Genomic DNA, 21,141 nt, shown 5'->3' with positions numbered 1-21,141 from the left:
AAAAAAGACATCACAAAGATTCCCAGTGGGCCTCCCTCTCACTCTCTCCGACAACCTCCACCCAGCACCACCTCTTCGTCCTGCAGTTCACGCTCTGCCATTTTACTGAGACAGCCCCAATCTGTCCACCCGCCTGTGCAGGGCAGGAAGCAGTTCACTTATCCAGGTCAGTATGAGGGAGCTCATTCTATACAGAGCCAAAGACCAGGGGTTGGTGAAGGTGGAATATATAGCAAGGAAGAAAATGATCTCCCTACCTGTTTTTATTCCACTGTTCTTTAAACTACTATTTTCCTAGAATGTCGCTTACTAGCTTTTATCCTCTGAAGTCTATCAAGTTAATCACTCTTTTGAAAAGCTGTCCATGTTAGAAGCTGTCCACTTTGCCTCCAACTTTACGGACTAGGAAATAAGAACTCAAACCAAGAATAAGAAAGGCAGTGAAATTTTATGAATTTTATTAATTTCGTAAGTGAAATTAATACCACTTCTTAATTCTACTTCTGTTACTACTTGCCAATTAACTGTGCTTTAGAATAAATTGTCATTTTGTAGTCAAAATTATACTATATTAAATAGCTGTCATAAATACAACAGGACAGAATTTTAAGGGTTCTAACAATATTTTATATTAATATTTTTAATATTATACAGCAACAATACCACATAGTTCGTACAATACTTGCTCTCAAATAGAGTCTTCTATCAATAGCAAGTAACCTCCTCTGATTGTAGTACTTAACCAAATCCAGGAGATGTTGATAATATAAATAAGCCTGCCCCTTTTTAATATTTGAGGAATCACTTACTTGGGTTTGGAAAGCACCTTTTCCAAGTTAAATTCTTTGAGGTATTTTATTACGGCAGCCAAAGAGCAAATCACAGGCATTGCCAAGCTAATGATGCCAGAAAAACTTTGAGAACCTAAAAAAACAATATATACCCTCATTAGAATTACTACTCATCATTACTAAAAACAAAGGTTATTAAAATAACAGTTTAGACAGTATCTCCTAACACTGCCCTCTGGAAAACTGCAGATGACTATAACACCTGGGGCGTGGGGAGAAGGACCTTGTCCGGTGGTGGAACAACCCTTTGTATAAAGCAATGGAGCAACTTTTTCCAAATGTAAAAGGCTCATCTCCTTTGACCCAGTCATACTCCAAAATGCATGTCAAAAATGTGTAAGTAAGGAAGTGGGCTGAAAAATCTTGCGTAATACTAAAAAACTGGAGAAAACCTAACTGAAGGTCAATAGAATAAGTTAAGTGAATTGTGTCAAGTCCAGGTCATTATTCACCTACTAGAAAGAATGACTTTTCGCTATCTGTACTGATTTGAAAACTGTCCATAATGTATTGCAGAGTAAGGGAAAAGAAAGTCGTACCATTCTCAACTCTCACCAGGGGTATGGCAACAGCTTTCCATTGGGTCTCTCAGCCTCATCCCTGTGCACTACAGGGTATTTTTAACAGAATGGCCCAAGGAATCCTTTTTAAAATGTACATCAAATCATTAGACTATCCTGCTTAAAAATCCTCCAACATTCTCCGACTCACTGAGGGAAAAAGCACAAGTTGTTGCGTCTATAAGGCCCCACACGACTTGCCTTCCGTCTCCTCTTTACCCGAGCTCCCCTCTTAACATCCCCCCCTTAGTTAGTTACTTTGTTCCAGCGCCCAGGCTCCTTGCTGTTCCTTAAACATTCGAGGCACCTTAGAAACAGACAGTCCTGCTGTCTCTGCCAGCCCTGTCCCTTCCCCCGTCCGCCCCTCACCCGTCCCACGTCCCACGGCTTTCTCCCCAAACTCCCTCAATCTTCGCTCACATCTCTGTCCCAGGGCTATTTGCTCAGGGAAGCGTCCTTCACCACCCTGTTTAAAAGTTCACCCTCAGGGACTAAGGAGTCCAGATTGGCACTTACAGAAGAGTCACGGGGATGTAAAGTACGGCTTAAAGAATACAGTCACTAGAACTGTAATAACTATACATAGCGTCAGGGGGATACTAGACTTACTGGAAGGATCATGTCGTAAGTTATATAAATGTCTAACTACTATGCTGTATACCCAACACAAATACCATATTGAATGCCAACTTAAATTAAAAATTTAAAAAGTAGAGGTTCACTCTCTTCCTTGCCTTACTTTCTTCCTAGCACGTATCAGCTTCGAACACACTCACTTACTTTATTGTACAATACATCCCCCACATTAGAATGTAAACTCCAAAAGAGCAGGAATTTTTGTCTGTTTTATTCCTTACTGCACGCACAATGCCTCACATAATTGGTAGTCAATAAAAATTAGTTGAAAGAATAAATTCAAGTTATAGTAAACAAATATACATAATTATGTATGTTTATGTACATATAAACATATTTATATATAAATAAACATGTGGAGTTGTACATGAAAGAATTCATAAGAATTTGAGGGGGGACTTTGACTTTCTTCTGTATACACAATCGTTTTGAATTTTTTTGCAATAGGCATTTATTACTTTTAGAAATAAAAATTATGAACTATCCTATACAAATCAGTATTACAAAATATCTTATTAATTTCAACTATAACTTTGTATAAAAATAAGGTGTAAATAAAGAGTTAAACCCCTTCTCCTCTTCGGAGAATTTCACCTTCTTTTAACTTTCCAGCACTGTTTCCCAGGAAACCCGATGGAGACGAAATGTCAGTGAGTTACGAAGTAGCACTGCACATGGTAAAACTGACCAGAAACCAGTCAACTGCACCTACAGGTGAGCCAGGAGAAACTATAAATACCTGATTCCAGAAATCTGACCTTCCCCGAGTACTCTCACTCTTTGAACTTGTCACATCTTTTGTGGAAATCCCAGCAAGGGAAATGGGTTCCTGTGGAACATCGGGCTTCTGAGCCAGACAGACCCCGCACCTGCCCACTGAGAGTCTCCCTTCTTTGCAGCTGAGCTGTCACGGGCACAGGGGGAAACTCGAGCACCAATGGCTCTGTGAACCACTACAAAGACAGCTAAGGACCACTTCCACTAAGAGGGGAACAAGTGCCCTGCCAGCAAGCCAGGTTGTCTGTCTGCTATCCTAAGTGACCTGATGCCAAGCATGGCTTATGGCTTACTCTTGTCTTTCACGGAGCATAAGACGATGGATGACCCCTCAGTGATATCACAGGCTGGTGTCATAAGTGGGTTACACGCTCAGACCCTCAATTCAATTTGGCCAACTCACCATGAGATTAAAAGGGAAGGGGAGAGAAATGCTAACAAGACATCGATGCCTGGGGCGGAGCTGTTCTGTCTACGGTCTCATGGTGAAAGCTGCAGCATGTGACAAGAGATAAAAATGGACCTGAACGTTAGTGGGCCTGGCAGGCATGAGGGGTACAGACCAAAGCAGGCACTGATACCTGATGCAAGAAACGTGAATTAGGCACATAATGGTTACCTAACATATTAGGACCTTGTCTTTGATGTTCTGGTATTTAAATGCTGGTAATCAACCTTGTGAAGTGCTACCCTTCATGAAGAGATGTATTCAAACGCCCTATAAAATTACAAGGCAAATCATGGATCATCTTTCAGGAGAAACAAGAAGGAAAGTTGGTAAGTATCTCCTTACACTCCAATGAATATGTCAAAAATATCAAATTACTAAGCGGTCATAACTACAAAGGAAGAACTATTTTTGACAAGTGCAAGAACAATAAACCCTTCCCTCTCTTTCAGCCAGTTATGCATTGGTAACTATTTAGTTTTCATTAAATTGAAAGTTAAGCTTGCACCTTTATCCAAACCTCAATTCAGTTAAATTTGAGGACTTAGGCTAACATGTATATAATATTTACCTTTGACGTCAACATCTTTTGCATAAAACTCTGTGACCACCTGGAACGCATGGCTGTATTCAAAATACATGTTATCCATCCTTTCTACTCGAATTCTGTCGTCTCGCACACTGAAAGAAAAAAAGTGAAAATTTCAACAATAATTTTCCATAATCTTGAACTGTCTGTATTTAGGCCTTGGCTTAACCAAAAAATATAGTCATTCCTTGTTCTCTCCCAAGTTAAAAAAAAAAAAAATCTCAAGTTTCCCTGTTGAAAAGTTCCATTTCATAAATTACAATTATTACTTTCACAACTGGTATTTTATACCAGCTAGCACACTGTGAGTACTTTACATATATTACCATCAAGAATTCACTGAAATAAAGGTCAATTATTTTAATAAATACAAAAGAGAGAAAAATAGGAAAGCGTCACTGCAATTTAATTGCATCATTTGTTTAAATCCTCCCACAGCAGAATACACACCAGGAATCCTTTCTCTGAAGTCGGGCTGACGTCCACGTCGGGCGAGCGTTTTGCTAACTCCTCTCACACCACAGCCTCCAGTCAAACACAGTCAATTCCCCTTAGTCAGCTCTCACTCTTTATTTAAAGTGGTTCAATCATCTTTTTAAAATTTTACATAAATATAGATAAAATGTGTTTTTTCTCATGTATGAACATACTCATACATGTTATTGTTTCATAAAAATAGGATCACATTTTACAAACTTTTCTGTATCTTGTTTCCTTCACTAAGCAATAACTCTTGGAAATCCCTCCACATAAAGTAACCTAACTACAATTCATTTTTTAATAACTGAAAAATACTTCTTAGTATGTAAAAGACCTAACTTTTACATGCTATTACAACCATTTCTTTATTATTGGATATTCACTTGGTGTTAACATTCTGTCACATGCTGCTTTAAAACATCTAAAAACAAAAATAAAACATTACAGATGTATAACATCCCACTATTAAAGAAAGCATAATGTATAAAGGACATGTAGATGTCCTTTATAAGGACAACGGGGGGAGGTGGAAAGGGGGGAGGGAGGCAGGGAGTGCTTGGGGTGGTGGAGAGGGGTGGGGGGAAAAGGCAGAAAACTGTACTTGAACAACAATTTTTAAAAAAGGAAAAAAAGAAAACATAATTTATCTATTTGTGTCTTGTATATCCAGCAATAATGTTCCATCATTTTCTTCATGTTTTATGTAACTGGTTGTACTCACTCTTAGATATACAGGGGTGGGCAAAAGTAGGTTGATGATAATAAAACAATAATTAACAAATAAGTAATAATATAAGAATAAACCGTTTCATACACTCAGAGCTGTAAACCTGCTTTTTCCCACTCTACTACTGTAACGGAAACTTTTACTTATAGTTACTGAAGTATTACCGTTGGTGTGCATGGGCCTACCAATTGTTATATATAGCAACTTTGCTGAACACTATTTGATTTTTTTGGCACCATTTGTTAAAAACAATTGTTGTCTCTCCTTTACAGTTTCGATTCTTCACTGCTCTGTCCCTCCTCGTTACACTGCTGGTAAGACGTTCAGGGCTGTGCTGGACAAACGTTAAGGCCAACAGGCATCCTCTGTCTTCGCACTGACACTAACTGCAATGCTTCTAAAGTTTCAACTCCTAAATATAATGTTTGCTGCAGGTTTTGGAATGACTTATTAGTCTAAGGTTTGGTAAGCTTCCCAGTTTGGGCAAAAAGTAAAATTTTAGCATAAAGGATTACTGAATCTTACCTAATGCTCTGTCTACATGTGTTAAAATGATGATGTGGTTCCTCTCACTTAATTTCTTAACATACTCTTCATATTTTCTGATGCTGAACAATTCCTGCTTTCCCGGGATATAATACCCTTGTCATGATGCTCCGTGTTGCTCAAATAAAGCTATAAATTGATTTCTTCACTTTTTAATTTTTTCCAGGAACTCTGAGCCAGCATACTAAGCTCCAAAGGCTTTCTCTGTTCTACTACAAAACCGGGCAGACAGGGGCGGATTCTAGAAGATTCCTCAGGGGAGAATTTTTCTCCCACCTGTGGTGCTGAGGAAGAATCTTCCCATCTTAATCCACCGGAGAGACAGTGTCAGCGCAACTACAGCAAATCTCTTATCAATGTTTATCTTCCCATGGACTCCCTTAATACCTGGACTTTACAAAGCCTGCAGCAAAGTTATTATTTAGCAAACCAAAAAGCAATGAATGACCTTACATGTGCTCTACAGTATTTTTGTACAAGTTCCAAGAGTGAACAGAAGAGGCAGCTGGTAACTCAATTACTATTCTAATTAACGTTTTGTTTGATAAGCAGATAAGGATTTAGAAACCCATTAAATAAAAATGGATTTGTCAGTTATCCTTGAGGCTTTCATGGAAGTATTACAATAGTGTTAAATTCATCATTCTGCAATTTGTACATTGAACACCCTCATGCAAAATTTTTTTCACAGACCAGTTGTAGTTGAAATCTCACATCTGTGTTTTCCTGGATTTCTTAAATTTAGGAAAGTTGAAACACTTGTATGCATAATGAGTCATATCCAACCAGAATTTTGTCAAACTAGATTTTAGTAAATTTCTACATTAAACACAGACTGGCCATGACTTCCTGCCAAGATGGAAGTGTAGGTAGATACACTGCACCTCCTCGCACAACCAAAAGAATGACAACAACAAATTTAAAAACAAAATGTAAACACAACTACCAGAAAATCGAACTGTATGGAAGTCTGACAACCAAACACTCATCCAGGCCGATAGGAAGGGCAGCAATGGGCAGCCGGGCTGGAGAGGATGCACAGCAAGGCAGCTGCTGGAGGACCAGGGGTTCCACACTTGCATGCGGACAAACTGGGAGGAACACCTGGGCAGCTGGGGAGCCAGACAGACCATGCAACCCAGGGTTCCAGCACAGGAAAAGAAAGCCTCAAACCTCTGGCTATAAAAACCTGTGGGGGCTGTGAAGGTAAGAGAAACTCCCAGCCTTACAGGAAAGTTGGTTGGAGAGACCCACAGGGTCCTAGAACATCCACAAACCCACCCACCCAGGAAGAAGCACCAAAAGGGCCCAATCTGCTTGTGGGTAGCAAGAGAAGTGACTGGAAGCCAGCAGAGACCTAAGCCCACAGCAGTGTTCCCTCTCAGACCCCTCCCCCACAGACAGTGCCTCAGTGCAGCAACATGGGTTGCCCTACCCCAGCAAATACCTAAGGCTCCACCCTTACTACCTACAAGGCATGCTGAGACAAAGAAATATGGCCCAAATGAAAGAAAATATTAAAACTCCAAAAATAGAACTAAGCAATGAAGAGATAGCCAACCTATCAGATGCAGACTTCAAAACAGTGGTAATCAGAATGCTCACAGAAATGGTCAAGTATGGTCACAAAACACAAGAAAAAGTGAAGGCTATGCAAAGTGAAATAAAGAAAAATATATTGGGAACCAAGAGTGAAGGGAAGGAAACTGAGACTCAGATCAACAATTTGAAGCAGAAGGAAGACATAAAAATTCAATCAGAACAGAATGAAGAAACAAGAATTCAAAAAAATGAGGAGAGGCTTAGGAACCTCCAGGACAACTTTAAACATTCCTACATCTGAATCATAGGGGTGCCAGAAGGAGAAGAACAACAGCAAGAAGTTGAAAACTTATTTGAAAACATGAAGAATTTCCCCAATGTGAAAAAGAAAATAGACTTCCAGGAAGTCCAGGAAGCTCAGAGAGTCCCAAAAAACTTGGACCCAAGGAAGCACACACCAAGGTACATCCTAATTACATTACCCAAAATAAGAGGTAAGGAGAGAAGTCTTAAAAGCAGCAAAAGGAGAGTTATCTACAGAGGAGTTCCCCTAAGACGATCAGCTGATTTCTGAAAAGAAACCTTGCAGGCAAGAAGGGGCTGGAAAGAAGTATTCAAAGTCATGAAAGGCAAGGACCTACATCCAAGATTGCTCTATCCAACAAAGTTATCCTTTAGAATGGAAGGGCAAACAAAGTGCTTCCCAGATAAGGTCAAGTTAAGGGAGTTCATCATCACCAAGCCCTTTTTATATGAAATGTTAAAGGGACTTTCTAAGAAAAAGAAGATGATCAAAATGATGAACAGTAAAATGACAACAAAGTCACAAGTATTAACAAATGAACTAAAAATAAAAACAAAAACTATGCAAACAACTAGAACAGGAACAGATTCACAGAAATGGAGATCATGGGGAGAGTTAATAGTGGGGAGAAGAAGAAGGGAGAATGGGGTAAAAAGTATAGGGAATAAGAAGCATAATAGTAGGCAAAAAATAGACAGGGTGAGGTTAAGAATACTACAGGAAATGGAGAAGCCAAAGAACTTATATGTAAAACCCATGGACACGTACTAAGCTGGGCAATACTGGAGGAGGAGGGGATACAGGGAGGAGGGGAATAAAGAGGAGGAAAAAACTGGGACAACTGTAACAGCATAATCAATAAAATATACTTAAAAATTAAAAAGCAAAAGTCAATTACAAAAAAAATACAACACAGATCTGCTCACTTGATTTCTTCAAACTGGCGTCTACAGAATACCCACATCAGAATCACATGCAACACGCAATAGGAGCACAGATCCCACACTGCAAATGTGTTCAATCTGGACTCAGCAGGAAGCTAGGGGCCAGCAGGGGTGGCTCACAGGGGAACTGCAGACTGAAAACGCTAGTCTACATCAACAACACTGGCAGCCACCCGAGGACAGAATACAAAGTAGAAATGTAAATCCCATCTACCGATAGTGTATGTTTTGGCTGCTCTATTAGAGAAGAGCAGTAAATATGTTTTCACCAAAAAAAAATTTTAAGTCCTCTATGGAGTTACTCAAGTATACTTGACCTGGGTCTGCGATATTATGGACGGAAACCCCTTCCGCTTCCCACCCTCTACAGAGGCTGTCTGCTCCTCCCTGCGCCATGGCGGCGACCCCCTTCTGGGGGGGACTAACATCAGGATGTGAGTCTCAGTCATTACATGAAATATGCCAAGCCAGAGTGTTTTACAATAAGATTTCTAATTTTTAAAAATTCTTTTTATATGTAACATGCCTCTCTGTTGCCAAATGTATTGTTTTTGAAAATAAAATGGTGATAAAACTCTCAACACGTGTGCAGCCCACACTAAAAAAAATAAAGGTGGGGGGAAGGACTGCAGACCCAATAATATCTTTTAATGTCAACCTGACGACTCTCTGGTGTTGAATAACAGACCACCTACAAAGACTGTGAAGTAACATTCAACTGTGACCAAACAAATGGCAACTTACCAATTTTATGATCTATGTCAACCTTAGAAACTATCATTTTTATAGACAAAGAGAGCCTTGTTAAAGGCTGACAATCTACTCTAGGAAAACTCACAAGGCCTCTTCTGACAGTACACTTACTGAGAGTAACAATACTGACTGAGTTCCAAGCTTCCTGGATGACTGATTAAGTCTCTCCTTTGAGGACAGAATGAAAGAGAGGTTTAGATCGAATAAAAGACAATGTAACATAGTTACAGTGTCTCTATTTTAGAATCAATATGAAATTAATGTTATCACTGCTTACATTAGGGAACTCTCAGTACTTTCTTACAAGACTGAGGGCCTTACATGAAATTATAATTATCAAAGACAGCCACTAGAACAAAAATATCAGAATAACCCCATAAAAGTAGCAAGGAAAATAGACCACATAGTGCAAGATTCTTTTTTCTTTTTTTTGGATTTTATTTATTTATTTATTAGAGAGAGGGGAAAGGAGGGAGGAGAGGGAAGAAACATCAGTGTGTAGTTGCCTCTTGAGCACCCCCTACTGGGAACCTGGCCTGCAACCCAGGCATGTGTCCTGACTAGGAATCGAACCATGACCGTTTGGTTCACAGTCCAGTGCTTAATCCACTGAGCCACACAAGCCAGGGCAGATTCTTTAAAAGATATGAAAATAGAAAATAAAACAAACTGATATGTGTGTGCTAATATCAAATCTATCTGCCATACTGACAAATGTAAATTTGCTAAACTTGCCCATTAAAAGAAAATTAACTTCACATTGGATTATAAGGGGGGGGGGGGACCTCTATGCTACACATAGGACCACAACTTAAATTCTAGAAGGTTAAAAATACAATAAAAGTTTGGCTGAAAAAAATTTGCCCAGATAGATACTGGATACGGTAGGCAAATGCAAATACATAAAAAGAAAACATGGGAAAAGATTTTATTATCAGGCAAGATAGAATTGAAGACAAAAAGCACTAGACAAGACAAAAAAGGCCCTTTATGACAAACAGGGCTCATGGGATGAAAAACTTTTACTGTCCTTTAAAAATACTTTTAGATTTTTAAACCACTGGAATTTAGTGAAAAATTACAATTTCTCATTAAAAAGAACAAGAGAAAGAAAAGGAAAGAATAAGTTATAGGACTTGTGCAGGAGGAGTTCCTAGGAGACATTGATCCTGTACTTGAACGTGGGAGGCTGAAGTCTGGGGACGGAATGACTGGAGCCATCCTGCCACCTTGTGGAGCAAGAGAGGAAGACAAACCCCAGGAGGAGGGACAAAGAAGAACCCCGAAATCCAGCCACACCCAACGCTAACCTACCTTCTAGCTTCTCACTTACCTGAGTCAGTGTGTTCATCTTCACCTTTAAAATAGTCAACTAGACAGTATGGGGTTTTAAAAAAGAAAAAGGTGTCTTCTGATGTCCAAAGAAAGAAGTGGACATAATCACTTAGAAACATGGTAACCTCTACTTAAGTCCACATGGCCAACAGTGAACTAAGGTGAGGAAACCCAAAGTCAGATTTCAGAGAGTCAATCTGCTTCAAACCAAAGCAACAGGCAGTAAAAATACAAGTCAGAGATTCTGGAGACCAGGAGGGACCCTCTCCCAACCCTCGCCACCAAGCAGAGATGAAGGGGACCTTAGCCAAGTTACCACTGGAAACAAGAAATTAAAAGCAAATTCAGGGCCAAGCCCCTGCAGAATTAAAACGGGCTGAGGTAAAGAAACACACCAGGACCTACCCGCAGAGGACAAGCAAGAGGGAAGAATGAGAATTTCTTCACTCACTGTGTGAACTCCATGGGGCCTCCGAGCCCTGAAGCCCAGGAAGTAATCAGGCATGCACTGTGTTGTTCAAAAGCCTATGAGAGATGGGAGGTATTATCTTCATATAAGAAGTCTGGCCTCGGCTGGGCAGCTCCATTGGTTAGAGTGTCTTCCCAATATGTCAAGGTCGTGGGTTCGATCCCAGGTCAGGGCACATACAAGAATCAACCAATGAAAGCATCAACAAGTGGAATGACAAATCAATGTTTCTCTCCTTTATCCTCTCTCCTTTCTACTCTCTCTTAAAAAAAAAAAAAGAAAGAAAAAAGAAACAGTCTATACTAGGTAAATTCAAGTCTTTCTAAACCTTTCTCCAGCTTTTTCCAAACTTTGATCTTACTTTTTTTTCTACAGTAGTTGTTACTCTTTTAAAGTTAAGCTCATCAAAAAAACTTTCTAATCTGTCTTGCAAACTGGACAGAAAAATACTTCCATCTGCAAGGAGGTCAGGAATACTAAGAGCACTCAAACTTGGGAAACCAAAGGGAAAGCATGGAGGGGAGGAAATGGGGGCACGAAGCCCTAGGACCTAAACAGGACAGTCGTGTCTGTCTATAGCCATGGCCTGCCGGCTCTTCTTCCCTGACCCTGGAAATCCTCTCTAAGGTAGAGCTCCCTTGTGACAGTATTTTAAAACTTCCATCTTCCATCCTTTTTAATGTTTCAGCCCCTTGCAATCCTGAGTCTTATTACCACCCACCTGCACATAACATGCCCCCAGCCCTGTGTGCACACTCTTCTTTAACAAGTGGGCCAAGACTCACCTCCTCTCAGACCCTTTCCCAGAAGAATGACCGGGTGCTCGGACAGCCTGTGCTTTCTGCTGGACACGTGGGACTGCGGTTTGTAAAGTAATACCTTTAGAAATAAAGCTACTTTGTTTTAAGCACACATTTTTTTTTTGGTCAGAAACTTTACTGCCAGAGACAGAAACACAAACTGTAACATGCATTACAAAGGAATGAAAATTTCATGAAATATTAACCAAATGTCAACTATGCTGTAAAACGTTACTTCTTTTGAAATCCAGAAGCAGAAGTGAGGGGAGGGAAGGGAATGGTTGCTTTCTTGTGTGTTTTTCCTGAGAGACTGTGTAACATAGTGGTCAACAGCATATGCTTCAGAGCCAGGAAGTTTGGGCCAAATCCCAATTCTGCAACTTACTAGCTGTCTAACCCTAGACTCAGCTTCTCTGTACCTCAGTTTCCTCATCTATAAAGTCTGTATCAAAAGAACAGCAGATCCCTCACAGTGTGTTTGTGAAGATTCAGTTAGTCAATAAATACAAAAACCTTAGAACAGTGCCTAAAATATATATAGTGTTAGCTTTGCTGTTATTATTATTATTATTATTATTATTGCTACTGTAGAATGAGAGATGAGAGTAGTCATGTGCTCAAAAGGAAAGAGACAAGGGGGAGAGAGCTTTAGAATAAAAGTATCTGGGTGGGATGAGCACAAATGTCAGCAGTAACGAATCATCTCAGTAGTTACCAAGGTACATCTCTAAAACAATCTTTACAATTTCTAACATAATAACAGCACCTTTTTCACTCCAGGGTAACAGGATGAAGGTAGGGAAAATCTAATGTGTGGTTTCAGAAACCACAGTTCCTCCTCAAAATACCACCTCACCTACTTCTGATGCTTGAAATGACTTTAAATGGACACCAAGCATTTTCATTTCATGAGCAGAAACAAAAGGAGTTACTCAATGGTCACTTAAATAGTAGTCTCGAAAGATGAGAAAACAAAATATATAGAAAAGCTAATACTACACAAAGGAAAAAAATGAACTTCAACCCCAACTCTCATACTTAGCCCAAAAATGAGATAAAAATATTTAACAGAGTTAAAAGTAAAAGCTGAAACTATTAAACTTCTAGAAGAAAACATAAAAGAAAATCTTCATGACCTTGAAGTAGGCAAAGATTTCTTAGAACACAAAAAAGCACTAACAGAAAATGAAGAAACTGATAAATTTGACTTCCATCAAAACTAAAACCTTCTGTCCTTCCAAGATCATCAAGAACATTAAAAGTCAAGCCACAGCGTGGAGGAAAATATTCACAATACATGTATCTGACAGTGGATTTTTATTTAGCATCTAGAAAGAATTCTTACAGTTTAATAATCACATAAGGAACCCAATTTTTAAATGGGCAAAAAAACATATAGGACTAACCAATAAGCACTTAAATATATCACTGGTTATCAGGAAAACCAAGTTAAAAACCAAAACAAGACACCACTTCACACTATAATGGCTAAATTTAAAAGACTGGCAATACCAAGAGTCATCAAAGAAGTGAGCAACTGCAACTCTCCTACCCTGCTGGTGGGAGCTTGTAATTGAGGCACTGCTTTTGACAAACTTAGTTTGGCCCACTCTTATACAATTAAATACATACTTATCCATACAGCCCAAAAATTGACTCTTATTTACCCAAAATAAAAACATATGCCATAAAAAGACTAGTACACAAATGTTCTTAGCAACTTTACTGAAAATAGCCAAAAACCCAAATGTTCAGCAAATGAATGGATGAACAAGTTTTGGCATAATCATAGAATGCGATATTGCTGAACAACAGAAAGGAATAAAGCACAGATATACTCAACAACATGGACAAATTTCACAAGCACTATGCTGAAATGAGCTGGCCCCCAAACAGTACCTATTATAATATGATTCCATGTATGTAAAATTCTGAAATAGTCAAAAATACCCTGGGAGGTGCAGGGTGGAGGGGAATGAGGGGGGCAATAGAACAACTGTAATGGCATAATCAATAAAATAAATTAAAAAATTTTTAAAAAAGAAAGAAAATACCCTATAGTGAAAAATCAAATCACTATTTGCAAAGAGGCACAGGGAACTTTCTTGGAAGACAGACATGTTCTTCTTAATTGGCGGTGGGGGTGGATGGTTCATTGATGTATATATTTGTCAAAATTAATTAACTCATCTATATGTAAATTTTACTGCATATAAATCATACTTGAGTAAAGTTAATAAAAAATAAAACTTTGGATATCTGCCATATAATTTATACAATCACCCTAACACAAGGTAAATTTTTAAAAATAATTTATGCTTCCTGTGGATGAATTTTTTCTCAATTGTGCAACTATAAAAGTATTATCTACCATTATATTTGCCTTTGAGGAAAAAAGAAAAAGAAAAAAGAAGCCCTACTTTTCTGAGAATGCCAGAAACTTATGTAATCCTGAAGACACCAATCAGCATTAAAATATCATCAGGTAAGTAGAAATGCATCTCAGACATTTTTCTCATGCATGATTAAAAGCATTTTCGTGGCAACAGACACAAAATCAAGACCATTTCACTCAAATCATGCGCCTTTTGAGTTCATTAACAAGCTCATGCCTGCCTCAGACAACCTTAAAAAGACTACTCTTCCCAATATTTTTCTCTGTGAATACTAATTCGAATATTATCCCAAGAAAGAGCTGCTTCAAAAAAAATCAACAAACTGACTAGCTTGAATTCACAGTACAATAAATTAAAAATAATACACCAACTAACTGGTGTTTCCTCCACAATTCAAGTCAACAAGTCTTCACTATTCAAGCAGCACAAGGATGAATGAAAAAGAGAGAAACTGAATGGTGTTCAAATGGGTTGAATTACGTCCTCCTAAAATTCACATGTGGAAGTCCTAACCCCCAGTATATTAGGAGATAAGGTCTTTAGAGAGGCAATCAAGTTAAAGTGGGGTGATTAGGGTGAGCCCTAGTCCAACCTGACTGGTGTCCCTAAGGTGAAATTTGGACACAGAGACACATGAAGAAGGAAGATGATGGTTATCTATGAGTCAAGGAGAAAGGCCCTCCCACAGAGCCCATACGAGGAACCAACTCTGCTGACACCTTAACTTTGGACTTCCGGTGTCCACAACTAGGAAACAATAAATATCTTAAGCTACGGTTTTTCAGCTACAGTACTTTGTTACAGCAGTCCTAGCAAACTAATGCACCATGTACTAAAACAACAGCTATTTGGAGATGTTTATAAACAAATTACTAGAATACCAGGAGGATTGGGGAAAATGCTGAGATACTGTAATATCTGCCAATTTCAAGAATGTAAACATTCTGATTATGGCTGATTTTATTTTTTGTCTTTTTTAATTGTTACTCTGTTATTAAAGTTGCCCCAACTTTCCCCCCTTGGCCCTCCTCTGCCCAGCCCACCCCCACCCCCACCCCCACAGTCAGTCCCCGCACTATGTCCGTGGGTTATTCATACATGTTCTCTGACTACTCCCTCCCCTTCTTTCCACCATCATCCCCTTCCCTCTCCCCTCTGGCCGCTGTCAGTCTGTTCCATGTTCCCATGCCTCTGGTTCTATTTTGCTCATTAGTTTATTATGTTCATTGGATTCCTCTTTCAAATCGGATCATATGATATTTGTCTTTTACCAACTGGATTATTTCACTTAGCATAATATTCTCCAGTTCCATGTTGTTGCAAAAGGTAGAAGTTCCTTTTTTTCTTTCTGCTGTGTAGTATTCCACTGTGTAAGTGTACCGCAATTTTTTGATCCATTCATTTGCTGACCGGCACTTAGGCTGTTTCCAGCACTTCACCTTTGTAAATAGCATTGCTATGAACCTCTAAGAGCAAAAGCAGCAAAATCATACAGCTACCCTAAGCCACAAAGAGAATTCTGGAAGATGAAGATGCACTCACTAAGCACCTGGAGAACAGGCAGCACCAAACATAAGTTTTTCCACTTTTGAGGTTAGAAGAAAAACACCCAATAAACACCTCACATCACCACAGCCCCAGGGAACTATTGAATTTCTGCACTGTTTCCACACTGAGCCGATGTTTCACTTGGAATTGTAGTTTTTTAATACATCAGTCTTCATATCTATGTGTTTGCAGAGCAAAGTACTATATCAGCACTTTGACAAAGGTAGTATTTTACTAAGACAATGGCAGGAGTGAATAAAGCACACACATCCCTGAAGTAAAATCTATGCATTGTTAGTACAGAAGAAAAGATAAAGTGGAAGTAAACATGCAACCAGGAAGCAAGACGGCGGCTTCTCTCCTAGAAGCCCAGAGCCTTAGAAATAATCTAAGGAAGCCCTTTTCTCTGCAGCACAGGGAAAGAGACAGAATGTGATGAGGCTAAGTTCTGTGTCTCTGTAGCAATAAGTAGGTGGGAAGGAGGCAGAATATGACAATCAACCTGCAGGCCAGGCAGTTCCCACTGTTCTCTGGCAAGTAGAAGAAATAGATTTTGTTCTGCATGGGTGGGCAATCTCTTGTCTTAATTTGATCACCCACAAGTAAACTCTGCGATATGCGGGGGCTGACAGTTAAGAGTTACATAAAAGACTGTAAAGTATATTTACCTATATGGTAATTCATACATAAATGATACCCTGACTTCGCAACTAAGAATTGCTCAGACTTAAAAGGGGCAATAACCACTTCATCAACTACTTCCAAATCCCCAACATTTCAGTCAAAACCACAACTAGTACTTTAACCCCTATTTGCAACAAAAGTAATGTCTACTTACATAGTATTAAACACCTGTCAATTTTCAGCTAGTGTTGAAAAGGAGTCAGAAGAAACTGGACATCCAAGGAAGAGAGGCAGTGGTCTGACCTAATTCCAGTAAATACTCATTGATTAGCAAAAAGTTCTTTGAAGCCACAATCCACCTTAAGAAAACGATTTTACATCATTGCCCATACCAGCACATATTGATAGCGCATTACTCTTCATCAACATTACAAATAACTATAAATTTCCTGGTTTAAAACAACACTCATGTATTATCTTACAGTTCTGTAGATCAGAACTCCAGCAAGGGCCTCACCAGGCTAAACTCCAGGTGTCAGCCGGAGGGTGTCCCTTTCTAGAAGCCCCAGGGGGGAATCCGGTCCCCTGCCTCTCCCGCTTCTAGAGGAAGTCTACATTCCTTGGCTCACGGCTTCTCCCTCCATCTTCAGAGGCAGTTGGTGGACCAAACACTGCATCACAGCATCATTATGACCTCCTCTTCCTCCTCATCTCCCACATTTAAAAGACTCTTATGATTAATTAGACCCACCTGGATTAATCAGGGGACTCTCCCTATCTCAAAGTCACCTGAGTAGCCACTGTAATTCCTTTCCCATTTAACCTATTTACTGGCTCCAGGGACTGTGACTCGGGTATCTTTGGAGGACTACCACTCTGCCTACCAGAGATACAGAGAGAAAGAAAGACAAATAACAGATTGATAGATACACACACAAATACATGCTACTCGACCATCTATGCCTGTTTCCTCATTTATAAAAATTTATAATTTAGAAATTACACAGTAGTTCCCATATAATAATAGCAACCACTTCAAAGAGTTGATATGAAGACTACCTGAGTTAAAATGAGTAATAGTCACAGACTATACGTGGTATATAGTAAGAGTTTCATTAACTGTTTTTCACAGATTCTCACTTCATCTTTGTTTAAACTTTTCCCTCACTATGGAATGTGTTTTCCCAACACCTGGCCAGTTACGCGTTACCTGTCCCTCTAGGCCCTCCCTTAAATGAAGCATCCCCACATGGTATGAAACTGCACTAACAGAATGGCCACGAGTCTTGTGTGCCGACTGAGCACGTTGAACACAAGATGTCAGGCAGACGGAGCCCCACCGTGGCCGGTTGTATTTCCACCTGTGTGTGATTCTGTGTGTGTGCGGGATTGTCAGACAGAAAAAAAAACCCATATTACTCATTTATTTACGTTTATGTCTTAAAAATTCAAAGGAAAATGGAGGCTCAGAAACTACTGGAGCAAGAAAGTGAGCCAAGGGACCTAAACTCTGTAGAAGCAAACAAAATCCAGAAAAACATGCCCCTTACAAAGACTGCAGAGAAAAAGGAATATTCAGGTGATAATTTTTCATAGGCCTCAGGTACCTTGTTTATCAACTGACAGTTTCAGATTTATGTCCTTATGACCCACTGTGACCTCGCAGACCTTGAAGGAGTAGTCATCTTTCCGGCCCAGCAACTGGATTCAGCCCTGTGGCAGTGGCTGCCTGTGAACTGCACTGGGACCAGGGACCCTCAGGGCTTCTCCTAAGAGGAGCGGAGGTCACTAAACTCGGAGGAATTCATCTACAGACTTTATGTTGGACAACTACAGGGATCTCATCTGACTAGAGAAGGGTATCTTCTTCCTGAAATTTTAAATCTACCATCTGGAACACCTTGTTTTTCACTTTGTGAGTTGGGGAAACCTTGCTCCATGTTCTCAGAAAATGCTTAGAGAGCTGCAGGGTGGTATAAAGACAACTCTGCTGGTAACTTTATTTTTCCATATTTCACATCTTTCTTTAGCCTTGTCTGGGATGGCCTTGGTTCCCTGGTAACCATGGAAATGGCCCTTCATTATTAACAGCAGAATATGACCAATTCCTCATCTTTCACTATAATTTTCTTATTGGATCATGAATTAGACATGGGTGAAGGACAAGTGACAAGAGTGTAGGTAAGGAAAAATCCAGTGTGAAACCACTGGCTAAAAAAGCCAAGTTTTTCGAATAACAGGAATCATATTTCTCAATGTTATTTGAGCAGCTGCCTGAGAGGTTCCAAGCACAATGGGAAAATTGAGTCCCTTTCATATGACCAACCATATGAAATGGTTTAATGAATTTATCTCCTTCTTTTACATGCTTTCAGAGATAGCTTCTTTTAAATACTGAGTTACTCTTTTAATTCATAACTTTAAAAGATAGTTTCTAGCCCTGGTCGGGTGGCTCAGTTGGTCAGAGTGCCATCCGTGTGCCAAAAATTTGACTCCTGGTTAGGGCATATACCTAGGGGCTGGTTCTAATCCCCGTTGGGGTGTGTACAGGAAGCAATGGATCAATCTCTCTGCCTCTCTCTCTAAAACCAACAAGCATGTCCTTGGGTGAAGATTAAAAAAAGTTTCTATTAAATATTGATACAAAAGAACATTTATGAAACATATGTAATGTGTGACAATACATTCATCATATACCAAAAACCTGTGTACCACCTACCTATTCTAAAAAAGAAATATGACTGTTAATTCATGACTGTTCATCTTAAAGATCCCTAGATATCTATAAACATTCTGTGTCCCTTTCTTTCTGCCCATGTGTAACAATTATGCTGAATTTTGTGTTTATAATTCTGTTGGTTTTCTATAAAGTTTCAACTATTTAACTACACATATTCTAGTTTTATATAAATATTTTATATATTCTATGACTTTCGGGGTCTACATATGATCCTGAGATTTAGCCACACAGTTATAATTGATTTTCACTTCTGTGTGTTATTCCATTGCATGACTACATCAGTTTTTAACTCATTCTCTATTGACAGAAGTGTAGGTTGTTTGAAAGTTGATATCGTAGTACTGCTATAAATACTCTTACGTATTTTTACTGATGGTTATGCACAGGTTGCTCTAGGGCAGAGGCGAGAGGAAACAGGCTCCACAGGCCGTCTGGTTGGTCTCTGTCACTACTACTCACCTTGGCCACCACAGCACAAAAGCCGCTAGGGACAAGCGGTAAAAGAATGGGCGTGGCTAGTTTCAGTGCAACTAGATTCACAAAGGCGGGAATGGCAGGATTTAGCCAGTGTGCCCACCTCTGTGTAGGCTGTATGTGAGGATTACGGTATCACTGAACATAGGGTATTGAGGGCATGCAAACAGCTTCAACTTGACTAGACAATGTGCAATATTTTCCAAAGATTTTCCTATTTATCCTCTTTACTAACATTTGAAATTGTCATGATTTTAAGTTTAGGCCAATCCTGTAGATGAATATGAAATAGAATCTCATTTTGGTTTTAATTTACATTTCCCTAGTTAAGGTTGAGCTTTTTAAAAAAAAAAGTTTATTGGTCATTCCTCTTCTGTAAAATGCCTATTAAAGTCCTGTGCTGATTTAAAAAAAAAATTAAGAGATGTTACAAGTGTTGAAAATACAATTAATTTTAAAAACTCAGTATATAAAATTTTTAATTTGTATTTATTGATTTTTAGAGAAGCGGGGGGGGGAGAAAGGGAGGGAGGGAGGGAGGGAGGGAGGGAAAGAGCGAGAGAGAGAGACAGAGACATCGATTTGCTGCTCCAATCATTGATGCTTCATTCGTTGCTTCTTGTATGCTCCCTGACCAGGAATCAAAGCCACAGCCTTAGTGTACTGAGACGATGCTCTATCCAATGGGCTACCCAGCCAGGGCTAAAAACTCAGTATATAAAATATATATATATATATATATATATATATATATATATATAAGAATTTGCATTTAAGAGAGAATGTAAAATTACATGTTAAAATATTTGATATTTTGAACTAAATAAAAAGTATTATTAAAATTCATTTCATGTCTTTTTACCTTTCTTTAATCCTCACCTGAGGATATGTTTATTGATTTTAGACAGGAAAGGAGGGGGAGAGAGAGGAAGGGAGGGGGAGAAAACCATTGATGTGCGAGAGAAACATCAGCTGGTTGCCTCCAGTACGCGCCTGACCAGGGATCAAACCACAACCTAGGTATATGCCCTGACCAGGGATCAAACCCACGACCTTTTGGTGTAAGACACAATGCTCCAACAAACTGAGCCACGTGACCAGGGCTCTTATTACTTGTCTAATGTGGCCACCAAAATATGTTAAATAACATACATGACTCACAACTGTGGCTGTACTGACTCGTCACTGTGGCTATACTGAGTGGGGCTGCTCCAGGCAGAATATTAATCTCTCTCTCTCCTGTACACTCAGTATTCAGTTCACTTTTCTTTCACACCTTATATCAACCTGCTTTGTATTGGAGTGATTTACGTATGTGCTGGCTCTCCAATGGATTGGTAGCCCTGAATGGGTAAAGCTCATGGATCCTTTCATCTCAACAAAATCCATGGTAAGTGCACAATAAGTGCTTGTGAAGCTGAATGGAGAAGAAAACATTATTCAACTAGTAGGTTATTTGTATACACCGCTTGATCTATTGTTAACAGGAATGCCCAGAAGTCAATTTGTCACTCTTTAAAGCAAGTTTTTCTTGGGTTAAAGATAGGATTAAGATGTACAGCAAATGGAAAAACGAAGTTTCATAAAACAATACTTAG

General features: G+C 39.2%; 1 protein-coding gene across 3 annotated transcripts in view; it reads right to left on the bottom strand.

Annotated features, from left to right (window-relative positions):
• The window catches only part of MSH3 (mutS homolog 3), a 139,305-nt gene that overhangs the window by 93,085 nt on the left and 25,079 nt on the right, over positions 1 to 21,141 (bottom strand). For all 3 annotated transcript variants that reach the window (XM_037159290.2, XM_037159293.2, XM_037159291.2), the window contains exons 9-10: positions 3,844 to 3,953; positions 810 to 924 (exon numbers count right to left, since the gene is read on the bottom strand). In XM_037159290.2, the coding sequence (XP_037015185.2) occupies positions 810 to 924; positions 3,844 to 3,953 (225 nt within the window). The remainder of the gene's footprint in view (positions 1 to 809; positions 925 to 3,843; positions 3,954 to 21,141) is intronic.

This window comes from Artibeus jamaicensis, unplaced genomic scaffold (assembly GCF_021234435.1).
Source record: "Artibeus jamaicensis isolate MK-2021 breed Jamaican fruit bat unplaced genomic scaffold, CSHL_Jam_final contig_373, whole genome shotgun sequence".
NCBI lineage: Eukaryota > Metazoa > Chordata > Mammalia > Chiroptera > Phyllostomidae > Artibeus > Artibeus jamaicensis.
The sequence above is the reverse complement of the archived record's forward strand: the minus strand, read 5'-3'. Positions and strand labels throughout refer to the sequence as shown.